General features: G+C 33.8%; 1 protein-coding gene across 1 annotated transcript; it reads right to left on the bottom strand.

Annotated features, from left to right (window-relative positions):
• Nucleotides 1–639: 639 nt before the first annotated feature.
• Nucleotides 640–20,012, bottom strand: LOC124374287 (FGGY carbohydrate kinase domain-containing protein-like; the record flags this gene model as incomplete). The annotated part of the gene is made up of 4 exons (XM_046832528.1): nucleotides 640–930; nucleotides 10,151–10,225; nucleotides 17,529–17,679; nucleotides 19,806–20,012. Coding segments are annotated over 4 exons (724 nt in total), but the record flags the coding sequence as incomplete, so codon positions are not given.
• Nucleotides 20,013–20,408: the final 396 nt, after the last annotated feature.

Genomic DNA, 20,408 nt, shown 5'->3' with positions numbered 1-20,408 from the left:
AAAAACAATAGATGGGTTATAACAAAAACGTGAAACTTGGCACAGTTCTGATCAACCTTACATGGCAATTAAATAAATTTTTAGTATTTTCAAATCTTCAGATGTTTTAAAACGAGTAATGAGTTGCCGGCTTGTTAGACAAAAACACGCAATAAACTGTTATTGAAAGTAACAGGTAATGGCAAAAGAAATGAAAAGGAAGAGAAAGCAAGGATGACTCTGGAGAAGGAGGTCTTGGAGAACAATTTGAGGAAAAGTAGGTTGGGAAAGTAAACAGATGACATAACCCAACGTCATTCTTGAGAGAAAATTTTCTTTAGGGTGGGTTAAACTTTTTTGCTTAAATACAATTTAAAAATTGTTAGCGGGATATTGTTAAAACTGTCTCGAAATCGTAATGTCAAACAAAATAAACTAAGATGCAGGGAAAGCTGTTTAAGTGTATTACAACGTCTAGTTCAAATTTTAGATCTACAAATTATTTAGTGTGAACATTTTGTTTGTAAATTATTGATTGAAATATTTCAAAGTTTTAAATTTAAAAAATTATATTTAAAATCATGAAATGTTTTTTAGTTGTTAATAAATACTTCAAAACTGAGAAATACTGTCTCAAAAAATGATTAAAGATCTACCCACTTGATAGCTTTGGTGTTGGAGACACAGCATCCGCCCTGACCGGCCATTGCATTCACAGCTGCCTCCAGTGAGGGTATAGCCCGGCTGCGTACGCCGCCAGTATCGCTGCACCGCCGAGTCTGACAGTACCGCCTCAGTACGCTGTGGCACCAGTACTGGCCGCCCCACACCACTGTCGCTTGTGTCTGCCATGAACAACGGATTCTTGCTGAGACCACCGCAGAGCAGCACACAGTCCATACGACGATGTCCGGCGGACTCCAGACTCTCTATGATGTGTCGGGTGCCGTACTGAAACACCCCAAATTGTGCTGTATCTTAATAGCTGGTTTGAAAATTTTGATTTTGAATGTCATCCAAAAGTGAAACCGACTTATTAGCACTTATTTGGCCGAGAGATCGCAGCACTTTAGAAGGATTGAATCATTGAACCTTTATGATCGGTAGGCCACTAAGTGTGGCCCAAATTTATCTTTCGCTCAGCTCAAATGGAGTCTCAGGTGGGTCCTCTCAGCTTGCCGAGTCACACAAAGTGACCTGTGTCATCACTCGGCGTTTGCATAACCACTTACATCATTTTGGCAGCATTTGACCTTCAGTTCTTTAAATGGCTGAGATTTTAAATGCAACGTTTAAACAATTTGCAAAAACTTATTAGCTTCAAGGTTGAAAACCTTTTTAGTTGGTTATTTATTGTTTGCTTTTAGAACAAATCAAGTAATATGTAATTTAAATCAATCAGTTTTCAAGTAGGTCTCTAATATCCACAGAGTATAAACTGTTTCCATATTTTGAGGTTTGTCTCCACCAAGTGCATTAGTATTTTATTAAATTGATACAATACACTATAACAGCTATAGTGACATTGACACTCGACTGTTAAACAATTCTAAACAATGTTTACTATGGTATGTGCTGCAAATAGAGAAATATTAATTTAGTTACTTATATTTACTAGACAATAGACAATATTCTTTATTTGTAATTTCTTTAAGAAATACAATGGCGTCAACTTGTGGTAATTTTATGAATCTATTTATTTATTAATTTTTTGTAATGTTTTGTCATCTTATAAAAGGTGCAAAAAAACTCCTTAGTCGAGTATAAGGGTTGCTCCACTAGCCAGTTCTGAAGTTCATTTTTTAACTGGTTTCCTCTCTTGTCCTTAAGGTTTTGTGGCAATGAGTTGATGATTTTGCGGCCAATGTATGAAGGTTTTTTGCTAAATGTTGTTGTGTGGTGAATACGAAGACTGTAGTCGGCTGCTCTCCTAGTGTTGTATGAATGTATGTCTTCATTTCTTGGAAGATCCAGCTGATTGGTGTAGATGACAACTGCAAGTATGTAGAGTGATGTGACGGTTACTTTATTTGGCTGAGAGATTGCAGCACTTCCACCCACAAAATGGATAAGGATTGAATTTTATATCTGTGCAATACATTGGGCCACACATGCTGAGCTGAAAGGCTAAAACAGCGAGGATGATTAGGATTGGCCAAAGCAAAGTGAGGGACATGACATAGTCATAAAAACTCCTATCTATCAGATATAACACGTAGGCCACCAATAGAGATCCCCCCCCTTCCGAGCTGAGGAAAAAAATCACATAAGTTCAACTCCAAGCTTTATAGAATTAAAATCATCAAATCAAGGTAGAGACCATAATAATGCTACAATTTTCATAAAATTCAGCTTGTGGGGTCTAATTCACAAACATCTCCAAACAGAACAACATTTTCCATGTCTTAATCATCTTTGAGTTTTGATTTCATCCAAAAAATTTTAATTTTAATTTCAAAAGTAACATGATTTATCTAAACAGCACACTTTTTAGATCTTTTTATTATTTTTATTAATTTTCATTCTTTATTCATATTTTAATGGTGTAAACTACATCTGCATAAACATTATATTACTAAAAAATTTGATACGTAAAAAATGCAATTGAAATCATGTTAATAGTTGTATAATATAGGAATGCACCAGTTATCTGGAAAAAACCTAAGAACACTGTGCAACATCTACGTGAAATGAAACTATACTTTGTGAATGCTGATTATTAGCTCCAGTCCACCTTCCTCTTAGTGCTAGCGTCTGGAATCTGACGCTATTCCAGACTTGATCTAGAGTTATGTTCGTCTGAAGATATCCAAAGGTTGTCACATTTCAGATGCTGCACTAAGAGGAAGGTGGACTGGAGCTAAACTCAACATTCACATTGAATCAACCCTTCCCACCATAGCTACGTTATGTGTAAAAATCTTTATATTTGATGCTATTTTACTTATACATACTCCTGAACTTTGACTAGAAGATCAAAATTTTACAAACCAGTTACTTGTGACATAATATTATGCACTTTCCATTCAGATTCAGATTCAGATTCAGAATTTCTTTATTCATAAAACAAATGCACAGATTGTACAATGAATAGCGTCAATCATAGTTAATAAAAAAATTATCTAACATCAACTTATAAAATATTAACTAACATAAGCATTAGTACTAGGATTACTATTATAATTTTTAAGTGTATTTCTATGCACAGTTGCTAGAATAAACATTCATTCATTATAATTTATGGTAATAAATAATTATCTTATACATATAAACAGACACATACATACATAAATACATATACACAGACCACATATACACATAAATACATATAGACATGTTGAGCTAAACCAGTCAATTAGCCCTTTCAAAAAATTCTTGGAATGAATATATAGGTCTATTTAGTAGATATTCTTTAAGTTTTAGTTTTGAAATGATTTGTGTTGTAGTTAGTTTTCAACTCAATTGGTAAATGATTTAGAAACTTTTTCCCCATGTACGAGGTTTTCTTTTTATAAAATTCCAATGTGATGAGAATCATTAGATATATTGAACCGTGTATTATATTGATGTTTTCTTTCTGTTAAAGCAAGATTGCAGAAATGAACAACGTAATTTATAGTTTCAAATATGTATAGATTGTAGACAGTAAATATTTGGAGTTCCCTAAAAATATGCTTAACTGAATCTCTCCTCTTTAATCTCTTTATAATTCTAATAGCGTGCTTTTGTTTAACTAGAATTTTGTATAAATTATGTGATGTGGTAGCTCACATAGATAAGCTATACCGTAAGCAATGTGGGAATTAATGAGAGCATAATAAATTGATTTTTAGAGATTCTACACTTGCAAACCTTAGCCAATCGTCTCAGTGCATATAGACCACTGGAAATTTTATTTAAAACATAGTCCACATGTTCATTCCAACTTAAGTTTTTATCTATAATCAATCCTAAAAATTTTGTGCTGTAGGCATTTAGCAATTGTTTCTTCCTCAATGAAAATGTTGGGTTTGAACCCTGTTTAGAGCTTGTTTTGTGGAAAAAAAAGAGATAAAATTTGATTTGTTTGAGTTTAATAAAAGGGTTTTACGTATCAAGAAGGTCTTTTATCATTGATAGACCTATATAAAGCGGACATCTCAACACTTTCAAACACTTTTTCCTGAGATAACCACATTTGTGTCATCAGCATATAAACAGACAGCAGAGCTTTCTCCAACCAATAAAGGCAACTGATTTATATAACAAAGAAAAAGAAGTGGGACCTAATATTGATCCTTGTGGGACTCCATGCTTTACTGTTCTTAGTTTTGAATTGAATTTGTTTTTTAAAACAATATCGAGTACTGTTTGAAACATGCTCTATTTCAACGTATTGCATCCTATTTTGAAGGTAAGAACTAAACCATGCAAGTTCCTTTCCCATAACACCCAACATTTTAAGAGTACTTATTAATTTACAATGTGACACACTGTCAAATGCTCTGGTCAAGTTCCAGAAAATACTCCAATCACGTGTTCTCCCTTATCCACTGAATTGATTATTGAATCAATAAACTCGATACCGGCGGTAATTGTAGATCGTTCCAGATCGAAAACCGTGTTGTTGACTGTTTAAGAAATTGTTAGATTCCAGATAATTTAAAAATTGGTTATAAACAACTTTTTCATATATTTTTGATAAAACTGGGAGGAGAGACACTGGCCTATAACAGGCAGGATCATTTGGATCTCCCTTTTTAAAAATAGGAATTACTTTAGCTATTTTTAGCTTATCTGGAAAAATTCCTGATATCAAAGAAGAATTAACCAAATGTATTAAGGGTTTTAATATTAGTGGACAGGACTGCTTTAGAACAATAATTGAAAATTTCATTCAAATCCTGACGAATATTTTGTTTTCAAATGATGAAATTATGCTTTTTAAGTCAACTTCATTTACTGGTTTAAATTTAAAGGTAGTTGAAATTTGGTTTGAGTGCTGAAATTCAATATTGCTTTCATGGTTGGTGGAGGAAATGCTCGGAAGTATTAAGCTATCAACTGCTTCAACAAAAAAATTATTAAAAATATTAGCAACCAAAATTGGGTCTGTCAATATTTTACCGTCCACTGCAAGTGATATGTTTGATTATTGAAAGCTTACTGTTTACCGACTTCATAATTAATTAAATTCCAAGTAGTTTTAACTTTATTAGGCGCTTTAGAAATTTTACGATCATAATAACTCTTCTTTTGCATGGCAATAGACTGGTTCAACTCTTTTGTTTCATATTTTTAATGGTTGATTTAATATTATTATTTTTAGTAATTCTAAATTCATGCTCTAATTTAACTAATTCTTTTTCTCCTACATTTCAGCTCTTCAGATACCCATTTATTACTTTCCATTAATTTCTTAGAGGTAAATACTTTAGGAAAGTTTACATCAAAGTAGTAACAAAACAAATTGCTAAAAAACATCATACTTGTGAATTACATATGCCTGGAAAAACTTCACACCAGTTTTAACTGAGACAATTGTCTTAAAAACACATTTATAATTATTAGCTGTGAATTTTCTAGTTAATTTTCTTAAAACCAGATTTCTTTTGATTTGTTATTCCAAAAATTTCCAGCAACTGTGCATCATGATCAGACAATTGAGTTATAATTCCATATGTATTTAAATACTCTTTTTTTATATTAGTTATGAAGTTATCTATTGCTGTTTGTGACTTATTTGAAGTTCTTGTTGAAAATCTACAGTGTAAATCATATTATAAACCCTAAGAATATTAACAAAACTGTTTATATATGGAACTATTCCACATTTAGAACATTTATATTTAGATCACCAGTTATAATTACATTTTCATACTTGTTATTTAATATCTCCAATAATAACTCAAACTTAGCCAAAAAGGAGTCCCTCATAACAATGTTTAGGGCTCCTGTAAACACAAGCAAGTGTGAATGAATAATTATCTATTTTAATCTCCGAAACACAACATTCAAATTCTTTTTCAATTAGTAATGACTGGATTGCCGGTAAATTGACACTTTTTTGAAGTCAAATTTCTGTTGTACTAGAATGACAACACCACCTCCAGTGCTTAAGCATCTTGCAAAATGAGAGGATTTAAAGTAGTTTGGTATATTTAAAAGTATTAAATTCAGCATCTGACATATTATGTTCCGTAAGTGCTATGATATCAGGTTTAATTTCATCTAAATTGCACTGAAGTATATCTAGACGTGATGGAAGGTGCTGAATATTCTGATGCAATATTGTTAAGTTTAGAATTTTGTAATCGAAAACTCATTGGTTACTGTTTTTTTTATTACAAGACACTTTGGTAACCAGGTTAATATTTTTATTTGAATTAATTGATAATGATCTCTTATAATTGTTGAATGCAATCATCTTTGAAGATTTGCCTGTATTTCTTTCAATTAAAAAAGATTTATTCTAAAGCTATTTCTGGTGAACCCCATCCCAAAAAAGGACTACTTAAAGGTGACTCACTTTTGGCTGGTGTCTGATCTAATTGCTTATTTACAGAACTTAGACTATCCATAATTATATTACATTCCTCTTTGTCAGCACATATATGAGACACTGGAGAAAGAAGTGGCACTTCATTAAATGCCTTTGATTTCACACACTGCACTTCATCCGGGTTTCTGTACAGCTGCAAGGGTGATGGCATAGGAGTTGTCAGAAGAAGGTCATCAGCAGAGATTATTTCAACATCAGCCTGGACTCCAGTTGTTGTAGCCATATCCAGAGCATCAGACAGTGGGTCTGTTTCAGTTCTTCTCTCTCCCCGCTGGTAGGTGTTAGAAAGACAGTCTCTCAGTTTCTTCACAAAGTTAGAATAAGACAGGCCACCTCTTAACCTCCGAGAGAGGCATGTTCATCATACGTTATGATGTCAACTGAGGCTCCTGTTATTTTATGAAACTCAATAATTCTTGATGACAAAGTGTTCAGGTGGAATTTCATCCCTCACACAACCCATGGGTGAACAAATGAGTTTTTTTAAACCCCTCTTCTTAAATTCTTGTATCAACTCATTGAAAGCTAAATTGTAGTCATCTAGTTTGGGTTTGTAGAAATATTTTGATTTGGTAATCAAACCAAAAATTGTTGTAACCCTTTTGCAGTTTTTTGACAGGTCAGATGGCTATTAATACAATCATTGACTGAGGGCATTCCAAATTTCTCTTTAAACATTCTTGCAATTCCAGCACTCATATTTCTCTCATCATTTAAAATCTGCTGAGATACAATGAGAGAAACCCACACTTTCATCACATTGATACTCCTGAAACACTTTGTTAATATTCTCTTCAACGATCTTAATTGGTAAATCCAGCTCACCCGCCAAAGACACATCCGACAGTGTCAAAGTTACAGGAAGACCTGTCATTGTATTCTTGTTGTATATATTGGTGTTCTTCGTGTGATGATACATTTCACCTTAAAGAATCAATTATCATATAACTAAGTTTCTTTTTGCCTTTGTAATTAAGATGTAATCCTTGACGTGTAAAATGAATTCTTCTAAAAGCATCCAAATCAATGAGATGAACTCGATCCATCCTTACCACGATCTCTCGTATGTAGTTATTAACCATTGCTATGTCATCATGTATTGAATTGTTCTGAGGTATACATCAAAGCGAGGAGGAATAGTGGTAATAAATATGGATCTTGACATACTTAAAGTTCGGAGTTTATTTTCCATTTCTTCATATATAAATCTAGGAGATCTTTTAATCATATCATTTGTACCTGCTAACAATACAAGAGGGTTGTTCATGAGATTTTGCAGCTTGATTGTACACTCGACAGATATCAGCACCAGGTGTTACCAATCCATCCATACTAATTTTTCCTCCACTGCATTTACCAACTATCTCTGGAAGTTCTCTTCCCTGGCTGTCTGCATAAAGTTCTACCTTTACCTCTCTAATTTTTTTCTGATTTGATTTTTGGGATTTGTCTTTGTAATTTCTCTCTTGTAGTTTATCATTCCTCTTTTCCTCCAGTTTTCCAAATTAAAGCATTCTTCACTTTAAGCTCATTATTTAAATCAGCAATTTTGTTCCTCAAGCTCTGAACATTTCCCTCCAAGTTTCTAATTTTTGTGTCCAAGGAATCTTTTTTTAACAATTGAAGATCATCCCTTTCCCTGCAAAACCCCCAGCCTCCCCAAGCTTGCCCTCACCAGTGCTGTCAATTCATTTTTTGAAAGACAAAAGAGCTGTTAATATTAATCACAGTGTAAGCTAGGAGTGAACGTTTTGAAACAATATTCAATTTTTTTAAGCTGTAACCTTTCAATGAATTTGACATCAAGTGGTTCTTTTATTCAAAATACCCAACACAAATTCCTTCCACAAAAAGCACTGAGTATATGGAACAGTCATAGCTATTTTTTTGCTGCACACCATTTATTACTAACAGTTTTTGCACTATGTATATTCATGTACCTTGAGAGTTTCCCCATTACAGTCTTAGCATGATCAAGATTGTAGTTATGCATTGAATCATAGTAGTAGAAGGTATTAGTAATCTTGTGGTACATTAAAGTACTCCAATGTGAGCCACTGGCAGTGGTCAACACCTGAGCATCATTTATTGGCACAATGAGATAATCCTTGTCATTTACATTGAAATTATCAAGAAAAATGATCATACTCATTTAGAACCTTAATAGCCTGGCCAATGACCGGATTTAATATTATAAATGAATTATTAAGAGTGTTGAGGAAATCAAAATATTTATACAGGATGTCATCTGAGACCCATTTTTCTCCCAACAGCTCATTTATTACGTGTAAAGATGTGTAGTCAATTTCAGTTTGAGTCATAACTGAGTCAGCAGATTTTCCACATTGTGTGACATTACATTGGCAGCTAATGCTTGTATTGGCACTAGTATCAATACTACCACATGACAACACACTGTCTGACAAGTTATTTGTGTCATTTAGTTGCACTTCTTTTAATGCATTAATTTGTTTTGTGGAGAAATTAAATTTATTATTAATTTTTAAATTTAAATTATTGACTTTTAATGTACTGAGATAATTCCTTTTTTGTACGGAAAATTTCTCCTTTTGGTGATATAATGTGAACATCCATTTTACCTTTACTTATTCCACTCTTCCTCACTACTTCCTTTCTTATCCAACCGTTTGGCATTTTATTTATAGAAGTATCTTTTCCCATTTTTAATTTTTTTTTTTTTTATTTATTTATTTTTTACTAACTGAAGGTAGTATAAATTATTTCCAGAGCAAAAATAAAATATATAAATATTATTTCCTTATTAAAATATTTCCTCTTTTTAACAAAAAAGTTCAGCCACTAAACAGTATTTGAACCATGGATCTCAGGCTCTAACTATATAAACTGTCACTCAACCATATGAGCTATCAGTAGCTGATAAGGTGCAAGGATAGAGATAGTGTACTTCTCCTACACTTGTAAGAACAAGCCTAAAAATGCCAAATCAATCAACTCAGTTTTTACCATATTTGTTTAGTTGTATCTTAGATGAGAACAAGTAAATCCAATGTATTAAACACTATCTCAATTAAACTCTATATTAAAATTATTTGTAACACAGTGCTTAAGAATTAATTGCATAAAACCACAGAAGTTAAATTAAAAACATGACTATGGATGGTAGGCCTATCTTTCCACTTATTTGATTACCCATTCACTTCACAATCAAGTAAGATTTTCCAGTTTTACACTTTTGTTTTCCTGTTATTTTAGTAATAGTTATAATTAATATTTCACAGATAAAAACTTGTTAAAATATAAAACATCAAACTTTTATATTTAGGTTATGACAGTTATAGTTTAATTATATGTAGTTAATTGTCATATAATGCAATTAACACAGAAAATTAAGACATTAGTCTATTAAACATGACTTTATTGCCAATAATTATACAAATTACAGTTCATCACTTAGCACTGCCCTTTAAAAAAATGACTTAAAAACACTGCTCCCTAATTTAAGACAAACACATCAACAACATAACCATAACCATTGGTATCCATTGTATCAACAACAGTGTTACGTTATGGTCTTGTCAGTTTCAACACGATTATCTGATAAAACAAGTAGTTAAACTAGACACGGTAACAACTTTAGAGTCAACTCACAGCTAAAGCTTGAACAGTAGCTAGATAGAGCAGTGCAAGATCCTTCTCATCACAAGACAAGCTCAGTCCTGATACCTGAAAAAGAACGGTTACAAGTAGTGAACACAAAGGAAAATTAAAATAGAGATAAAATTATGAATAAAAAACAAAGTTTAAAATAGTCAAACTCTGTTAACCTACACTATGATTGAGTGGTACTCATAGCCTGGTATAATTCAATTGGAGGACTGGCATTTTAAGATGTTTGAGGATACACTCGAGGAATTCTGAGGTTAAGTACGGGATACCCCAGGGTTCGGTACTTGGCCCATTTCTTTTTATATTTATGGTAAACGATTTGGTTTCCTGTGAAAGCTTGCAAATATATCATGTTTGCTGAAGATGTCACTTTTGCCACATCACACTTATCAATCGCTTCCTTGCAGACAGAAACAAGTTTGGACTAGGGAATCATAATCAACCATAATCAGTGTACCACTATAACTAATCATGTGCATTCCATTTTACTGGTGCGGATGTGACGTATTGTTTTTGATCTTGACTTTTGTGCAGTGAAATATGGGTAATTTTCTCTAGTCTGAACTTCTTAGCTGTTGAGTGTCAGGTATGATATACTTTTTTGTTTTTTGTTTTTTTTTAGTGACAGTCCATTACCGTACATTCCACGTTTTAAGTACATGTTCATATATTAAGTTTTTTATACCCAAGGAAGAGGGGTTGTTTCATAAGTATGGAATTTCCAAGTCAACAAGGGATTGATTAGAGAAGTCCGGGTATATCGGGATTGACGTGGTAAAGTCAATCTGATAATGACCAACATAAGATTTGAATCGACTTTGCTAATCAGTCTTAGACTACACATGACATCTGTACTCATGTAATATACTACTACTATTATACACTTTAAATAAATAAATGGTTAAACTTAATTTGTATTCTGATGATTATAGCTAGAAAATAATAAATAACTAAGTATGATACAAATGTGAACTTTAATGATGATAAATTAATTGACATACAAGTTTGAATTTTGAAACAAGATGGAGGATTACAATAATGGTAAATTTCTTTTAAATACAGTTCTTAAATTTTAGGGCAGGGTGGTCGTGCTGGCTTAATGAAATAGAAATATTAGGTATTGTTTTTAATAAAAGATATTGTAATTTTGAAAAATAATTTTGTTAAAATTTAATTATATTACTTTTGAATTATTAGCCCAAATCGAATGTTTCCTGGGTTTTATGTTCTTCCAATGAATCACTGTTAAACTTAAAAGGAATTTTCTCACCCCAATGTTTGTCTTCTGCTTCTCTGTACTTCAGTGATAATATGAATTTTAATAAAGTAACCTTTCAAATACTGCTGAATAAATGTAACCAGTTTCTTTGTTTAAAAATGTTAATTTTGCTTCACTTCTTCTATATCCATCTCTCCTCTAAACCTTTTTAAACATCTGCTCTCTTCACTCTTCAACAATCATCCCTGCACACTGTATCACTGACTTTAGTTCACTTTATAACTTTTGAATTTTATATGTAATAAGAGAGAATTTTGATTAATTTTGATATATTTAATTTTGTATTTATTATTGTTTGTATTAACATTTGAGACAATTTATAATTAATTATTCCTTAATTATTATTACTAATAAATTTCTAAATTAAATTAAATATTGAAATGAATGTGAGATGGGTGTATGAAATGAGTCATTACAATATCCCCTCAGAAACCATGTGAAATAAATGAACGTGGTTTCGATACAATGACGAATGAATAGCAAATCAATCAATCAATTCAATCAAAATGCTTTATTTACAATTTCATCAAGAAAATGTAATGGCGTCAAAATACAGAATTGTCTTCATGCTTCTTGCTTTACAAAATTAGTAGGTTTGTGTCATGGCAAAGAATTCCTCCAATGTGTATAGCGGTCGTCTCCACCAGCCAGTCCTGTAGTTGTCTCTTCAGTTGTTGGGTGTTCAGGTTCTTCAGTGATTCTGGTAGTGCATTGTACAGTTTACGTCCGATGTACGACGGCTTCTTGCTGTACTGTGTAGTGTGGTTGTAGTGGAAGTATGTAGTCTTTTGCTCGTCTCGTGTTTGTAGTGGTGGATATTCTCCCCTCGTCTGTAGTCCTGCTGGTGTGTGTTGGGTAACAACAGTGTGGATATAGAGACTTAATCACTGTTAGAATTCCTAGTGCTTTGTAAGATTCTCTACAACTCTCTGTTGGTTTTAGATCAGCAAGTGTTCTTATTGCTTTCTTTTGTAGGACTAGGATTCTATTTAGGTTTTGTTTGGTTGTGCCACCCCACACTATCAAACCATACCTAATGTGGGATTCAATCAAGGCGTAGTAGGCTGCTTTTGCTATATCGAGTCCTCCAATCCACTTCATTCTTCTCACAACAAAAACCCCTGATGCCAGCTTCTTGCTCAAATTATTGACATGAGTAGTCCAGGAAAGATCAGAGTCTATGGTAACTCCCAGTAATTTGGCTTCTTTTTCTACCAAGAAATCAGGAATTTTTGGTATCTCGTCCAGTCGCCTACTAAAGTTTATGCAGGTTGTCTTTTTTGGATTTATTACCAGGTCGTTTTGGAGACAGTAGTGAAGTGTTTCTTGCGTTGATGATATTATGTCAGAGTGGAGCTCCTCAGCAGTATTTGTGGTTAGAAGGAGAGTAGTGTCATCGGCATACATTACAGAGTTATTAATTTATGGAATTTGGAAAATCATTGGTAAAAAGGACAAACAGAAAAGGGCCCAAAACTGAGCCTTGTGGTACTCCTCTATTTGAGGGTTGAAAGGTGGATTTGAAGGATGTCTTCTTACCATTTGTTGATGTTTGTAATTCTACAAGCTGTTGGCGTCCTTCTAGGTAACTCGCTATCCAGTTCCCCGACCCTCCCCTGACACCCAGAGTTGCCAGTTTTAGTTAGAATGAGGTCGTGTCCCAAGCAGTCGAAAGCCTTGCTATAGTCGACCATAACAGCTGCTACAAGTTTGTTGTCCTCGCAGCTGATCTGTGACAAATTCAACTAGGCTGATTAATGCACTTAGTGTTGATCTTCCTTTTAAGAAGCCGTGCTGATGTTTTGTTAGCAGCTCTTGGTTTTGCAGATGTTCAGTCATCCTTTTGATTGCAATTTTTTCTATTATTTTTTGAAAATGTGGATATCAATGAAATTGGCCGATAGTTCTCTAATTTTGTAGTTGTTTCCAGTCTTGTGTTTTGGGTAAATCTTCGATAATTTTTAGTAATGATAGGAAGTGTCCTTGTTCAAATGATTTATTTATCACAGCAGCAAGGGGGGGCACAGCGAGTTGTTCAGCACAGTGCTTGGACAGCCCTGGACGGCACCTCATCCAAACCACATGATAATTTTGATTTGAGAGAGCTAATTATTTCTAAAACTTCTTTTTCATTAGTTGGAGCAAAGTTGAACACTTCGATGTATTGCCTAATGGGAGGGTTTTGAATTGACTGCGGGACATAATGCAGATCATTTCTGTTTTTTATCAGTGTATTTTCTGCTACTTCTGCAAAAAAATTTATTTAGGTTTTCAGCAATCAACGAGGGATTGTTTTCAAATGTACCATTTATTTCCATTTGAAGAGGTGTTACACTTGGATTTTTAGCCTGCTTCTCTGAGTTTATTATGGTCCACAGTGCTTTTGATTTATTGTCGGATTTATTTATGTATTCTGTTGCTGCAGTACGTTTAAGGTTTCTAAGCTTGAGGTCGTTAGTCTTTTTTCCTTAGTGATCATTTCAGCCTTATCTGCAGCATTGCCAGTTACTTCATATTTCCGAAAGGCCCTGAGAAAAATTTCTTTCAATCTCCTGGCTTCTTCATCGTACTTGCCATTTTGCTTAGATCTTTTTTTGGTTCTTGATTTCTTTATTTGGGCAAGTTAAGTCCAGATTCAGCCTTACATTCCTGTAAAAGGCATTGTACATTTCTTCAGCATCAGGCCTCATTATACACACAGCTCCAGTCTACTTTCATAAGCTCCGTTTTAAGATTTTGAAGATTTTGTTTACTGAAATTTCTTCTGTGTTCACTCACTGATGTTTTGTGGGATTTTACTTTCTAGGTGTTAAAAAACATTGTTGGCGCTGTGTGATCTGATAAGCCTGTTTGAAAAATATTGAATTTGACAGTTGAATTGGGCATGTTAGTGCATATGCAGTCTATAGATGATTTGCAAGTGTTAGAGTTATGGCGTTGTTTTCTGGGAGGAGGGAGGCGTATTATTCATGACTTAGCAGCTCTTCTCTTCAAAATGTTGGTTTTCTGGATTGTCAGTTAGTCCTGTCAAAATTAACGTCACCCATTAAAAGTATTGGATTTGTCTCTGCTCAAATATTTTCCAGGATACTAGCTATCATCTCGATTGCTTGTTTACTTTGTCCTCCTGGAGGTCTATAAACTCCCAATATATGTAGTGATTGTTTGTTGATTTTGATCTTTATCAAGGCTGCTTCACACACTAATTCTATGCAGTAGTTGGCAATATCCGCTGCTTCTCCCTCAATGCCTGATGTTTCCTCCAGATATATCGCAACTCCTCCAAGTTTTATGATTGCCTCTGCTGAAAGCTGTAATTAGTTTATAATCCATGAATTGATATTGAGCGTAGATTATCTTGATTTAGCCCATGTTCAGTTAATATCAGTACTGTTGGGCGCAGCTGGTTCAGAAAAGTGATTTAGCCTCTCAACTTTTTTAGACAGTCCCCTTATATTCTGGTGGAAAATTGAGATTTCTGAGGCTGAGTCCTTTTTTTCAGAGTGGAGTTGATTGAAAAATCCTGTGGTTTTGTATGTTTTTTGTGTCTTTCCTGTTTTGGTTGGCATGTTTTCTAAAAAAGCGTTTTCATTTTTTGAGGCGACTTCCATATTGATATATATTTGTGGGGGTTGACTTTGGTTAGAAAAGTTTTTACTGATGGGTTTCTTTTGGCGTTGCTGGGTTTGAAAATGGTCATTTTCTGAGCATCCCTTGAGGGCTTCAAGTTCTCTAGTTACAAAACTCCTCAAGGGTTTCTCCACTTGGAGAGGATTTTAGCACTCAGTGGTGGTTTTTTTCTCTCTTCTGATCCCTTCAATTAATCCTTCATTTACAGTAGTCCTTCTCAAGCCTGTTTTTCTACATTGGCAGGTTCTTCATGCCGAGCTTTGTTTTTGGCTACTTGGAGAGATACACTGAAATGGTTCCTCTCCTTCCTAGTTTGTTTTTTGCTCTTACTTATGTTATGGTTTTTAGAACAAGGAAGACTCTTTGCAGTGGGTTTGTAACTTTGTGTGAGTGCTGGTGGTGTTGCAGGGTTTGTTTGTTCACCCTTGCTTAAGCAGTTTTTCTTGCAAAGTTACCACAGAGCATTCTAGTTGGTCTTGTCGGATCTTCAGTTGAGTCAGCCTCAATTAATAGAGAGGCAGAGTAGTTGGGAACATAAAATTCTGAGTAATCTGTTTGTGTTTCTGAAGCGCTAGTGAGTTTAGGTGTCTGAGGTAGGCCCGTTCTGTCATCTTGGTTTAATTTCGGTTTGTTTATTATTACATGTAATTGCTTCACTGGTGTTGGATTTGACGGTGCTGTTTGTGTAGGCTGTGGCTGGTTGTATAGTTTTGCGTTTCTGCATTTTTGAATTTCTTTGAGTCTTGTTGGTTTTTGTCCAGCAAATCTCTTTGTCCAGATTTTTCTCTTTTGAGATTAAGGATTATTTGTTCTAGTTCTAGTATTTTATTTGCTTGTTCATCAAAAATGAGAGTCTGTCTTGTGTCATGATCCTCGTAAAAGTTCTGTAGGTTCTTGTCTATTTTGTTTTTCCTTTTGCGATCTGGGCTATAGCTTCATTGTAGTTTTTCTTCCCGATTCTTCAATTTTTTGTAGGTATTTTTCCTCGGCTTCAGTATCGATTCTTCCAGTGTTGCCTCCAGTTCAGCAAGTTTAGCCTCCAGCGCTGAGTTTCGGGTGCTTTAGGTCCTCAGCATCCTTTTTCAGCTCCAAGTTTTTCAGCCAAAAGAAGACTGCCCACCTCTGCTGGCCAATGCCAGAGATGTCTCAAGATCATCTTCCTCTTGTCCCTCTTGATCTTTTACCTTTGTTTTTACAGCACTCTAAGCTCAGCTCCAGATCAGATATAACTGTGTTTCTATTTTCCTTGACCTTGTGGTATCCTGATGGGCTGGGTGTCTTAAATGTGGGACGTTGTTCTGCTTCTCCTATTGCCACAAAGGTTTAATTCTGACATAGAGCCGTTTTGGGCAGTCATTGAGGTCTTACAATTTTCACATGTCCATGTTTTTTATTTCATCTTGGGTCAATTTTTTTAGGTGCTTGTCAGATATATTCACACAGCCACCATGGTACCACTGGCTACAGGACCCAGTACATATTATACCGGAGTATCTTACCCCGATACTGCAAACACCACAGGGGTATTTGGACGTTTCCGAATTTGTTTTTGGCATGTTAAAAGTTCTTTGTGACAGAGGAGGTTCAGAAAACATGTGATGACATACACAAAATTATACATATAGATGTGTGATACTTAAAGAGAAGGATGAACCACATTAAATGACTGAATTAATTGATGATCTTACATGCTATTTAATAAATTGAATTAACAAACAAAAAATAGGGAAAAGGAGAACAAAATTAAGATTAGTGGTTAGGTAGTATGCAAAGCCAGCGAAACAAAGTTATACGTTTTTTTAGTATACAATAAACAAACAATAGAAAACATTAGATCAATGGCAAATATTTACTCAATGTCAAAGGACATAGTTTATTTTTTGGAAATACACATCAAATGAATTGTGTACCGAATAGGGGTATACTTTCCACTCACAAATTATTATCCCCTCCTAATAGGAAAAATGTTTATATAGTATTGATTAAAAGTGTCTATGGTCACTGGGTGTATAGTTACACTGTTTATTTGGGGGAAATAGTATTACTTTCACACATGTCCCAACACGACTTCAGTATCTTCTGTAGCGTTGTTGACCGAGTTTTTATATGGTTTCAAAGCGTAGATCAGTTTTCAAATTAAATACGTCTATTTACACGTGCCACATTGACTGATTTGTATACCTCATACTTTTTCATAATCTTCTGAATTATTAATTTTAGTTTCCGTCAGTGCATAGAGGAATCTTTGCCATGCATTATTTTACAAAGAACACAAAATATTGAATAAACCATTCGTTTTTTAAACACAAGTAAACAAAAGACGTCACAGTGCGGCCTAGCATTTTGAAAGTTAAAGAAGTATAAAAATACATTCTAAATAATTACTAAAATAAGAAAATATTCTCCCAACCAAATATTGATAGCACCACCTTAAGCCCAGACTGTACCAACCATGCCTCGTAAAGTAGGGTCCGCCAGGGGAGACCTGTTGCCGTGGTGGTCCGGCCAGACGTGCAAGTCCTTGGTGAGCAGATCTACACTGTCTAGTCCTGCAGAGTTGGCCAGACTGTTCAGCAACTCGTTCAGGTAAGTTACTACATGCCTAGACAACACGTTATTGTATTATTATTTAAGAACAAAACCATGCTTATATCCAGACAACTTGAAGTTTGAGCATTGGGAAATTTATAATTTGACATTAATGACGAGATGGAAACATGCAGAAGTAATTCCTCATATTTAACAATTATTTGATATGAAATATTTGTACAAAACTTACAAAAATGCATTAAATATATGCTGTGATCATGATAAAATCAAACAAAGAGGATGATAAAAACAAACTTTTTGAGTACGTAAAGAGATGTGTTAATCAATAAACAATGTAAATTACTTGACTTCGTTTTGGATTTTGTAAATACTTTTCAATAGATATAAATAAAAATTGAATAGAAATCCCAAAAGGTCTGTTCAGTGTAACTATGTCAAGGATTAACTTTTATACAAAGCTGTTACATAACATCACTTAACAATAACCATAACGGTACTACCCACATACTCTCCTTGGTACTTACCTTTTACATATAAGATCTATAATTAACCTCCTTGAACACTTTTTATTTAATTTTTTAGCACAATGGTAAAGAAGTGAAACACTGCACTTACCTTATACTCGTCTCTCAAGGTAAGTCTATCTTAAATGATAATAAAATTGTTTAGGCAAATCAAAAAATGCCTTTAGTACTTATAAAATATTTTGATCATTTTAAAATGGCTACAATTTATATATCCCAATAACAATAATAACATTATGTATGTTTTTGTGAGAGATTGGCAAATTTAAAAAAATTATAGCAGACACAAGAACAAGCAAAAGATGTTACAAAACATGTTAGATCTCGCTTAGTTTTAGAACCTATCTATTCAGATGTGTTTTGTATTTTGACCCCTTCCTCTGAACATTGACTAGAGTCTAGTCAGTGTTTCATGTTACCAACATATTAAACCAACAATTCAAATATTAACCCAAATAATTTTTATTATGTGTGTGTTCCTTAATGAATAGTGTTGTCAAAAGAGGTAGTTAAAATTCAACGAATATGATGCTAGTAAGTTTTTAATAAAACAAAATGTATGACATTTAGATTGTTTGGACTAATGTATTGAGATTGAGCTCGTAATGTAAGCGAACTTCCAATTACCATCACAGTAGGAATTTTCAGTCTGCAAGAATAAAAGCTACATTACTGAAGAGATAAGTTGGTCGTGATCTTAGTTTTTTTTTAATCATGTTAAAAGTTATTTTTCCATATTAAAAAATATTCTGGCCAAACAGTTGCAATCGAATACTTCTATACTGACTATCCATCAATTGTGTTTCATTTAGGTTTTAAAACTAAAATTGTGGCATTTACTTGATTATTTGTGTGAGGTATTTGTCACAATTTTGAAGAAGGAGAATGTATTAGATATTTAAACCTGCACAGTTATTTAAAATTTGTACTGCTGTTTTTGTACAAACAAGGTCAAAGTACAAAGGAAACTTTATATTTTAACATTTCTGTCTTTTATTTCACTTTTTCCACTATCCATCAGGGTATAGTAAATGGTTTTTAAATAGAAGTATATTTTCTAATTTCATGATGGTTTTAAATTTTGTTTGTAAGAACTGCACTATAAATTACCCACTCATCTATTACAAAATACATTTTTAATATGTATAAATATAATAAATTATGACATAAGAATTATAAAATAATTTTCAAGGGCCAATGAAAAACCTTGAGTTTTTTGTGAATTTGACGCATTTTTATGACTTTTAATATAAAATTATATTAATTTCATATTTTCGTAAAATTTTAAAAAGGTTTTTACTTTTAGATATTTTTACTAATTGTTGGGTATCTTGATTTATTCAATAACAATTTTGTTTTAGGACTAGGCAACTCAAAAGCAATGCTAAATCTTGAATTGTACCACCCATTTGGTGTAGACATTCATAAATCTTCTCTTTACCCAACCGATTTATACAAATCCACCAAACTGCTTTTGAATGTTTGAATTATTACTCATATTCAACAAAACAAAACTTAAGTTTTGAGTTAAAAAACTGATTTAAATACACTGCACATACCACACAATTAATACAAAAACAGTTATATAAGTAATTTTGAACAGTTTGTTTTCAAGAAAAGATCAGAAAGCTGTGGGCTATAGCAAAGATCTCACATGTGAGGCGTCCGAGCTCGCAGAGAGGCGGTGGCTGGATGAGTGTCAATGATGTGATCTAGGAGGCGCCCCGTGGCACTCTGTCCCCCCTCACTCAGCCACAGCCCCCGGCACCATGGCGCTGTAGTATGGCCCCCACACCCCCGGCACAAACACCGGCCCTCGACTGACAGCCATGTTGACACGTAGAAGTTCCACATATCAGACCTGCCACATACACTTATAAGATGTGAGTTACAAAGTTTTCCCAATTGGGGCTGTGGAGAAAACATTTTGGACAGTGAATTTGGTTAACCAGTTAAAGAATAGAGTGTAAATCTATAGCCTAGGAGCCAAGAGTCAATGAAGTCCAGGTTTCCTGGGAATGGTATTTGCAAAAAAATACTACTGCCTTAGTACAAAACCTGGGTTTTCCTTGAAATCAAAAGAGGAAGTTTTCCCTATGAAGAAAAATCAGTAATAAGGCACTATAAATTTTGGTGGAGTTGAAATGGTGCGATTTAGGAAGGTTACAAATATGAAACGATCATTTACACAGTAGACAACAAACTTTACTTTTACCATCGTTCAGTGATACAAAAAATCAGTAACACTACGTTTCGA

Source organism: Homalodisca vitripennis, unplaced genomic scaffold (genome assembly GCF_021130785.1).
Source record: "Homalodisca vitripennis isolate AUS2020 unplaced genomic scaffold, UT_GWSS_2.1 ScUCBcl_7759;HRSCAF=15568, whole genome shotgun sequence".
NCBI lineage: Eukaryota > Metazoa > Arthropoda > Insecta > Hemiptera > Cicadellidae > Homalodisca > Homalodisca vitripennis.
Note: the sequence above shows the minus strand (reverse complement) of the source record. Positions and strands in the feature narration are given on the sequence as shown.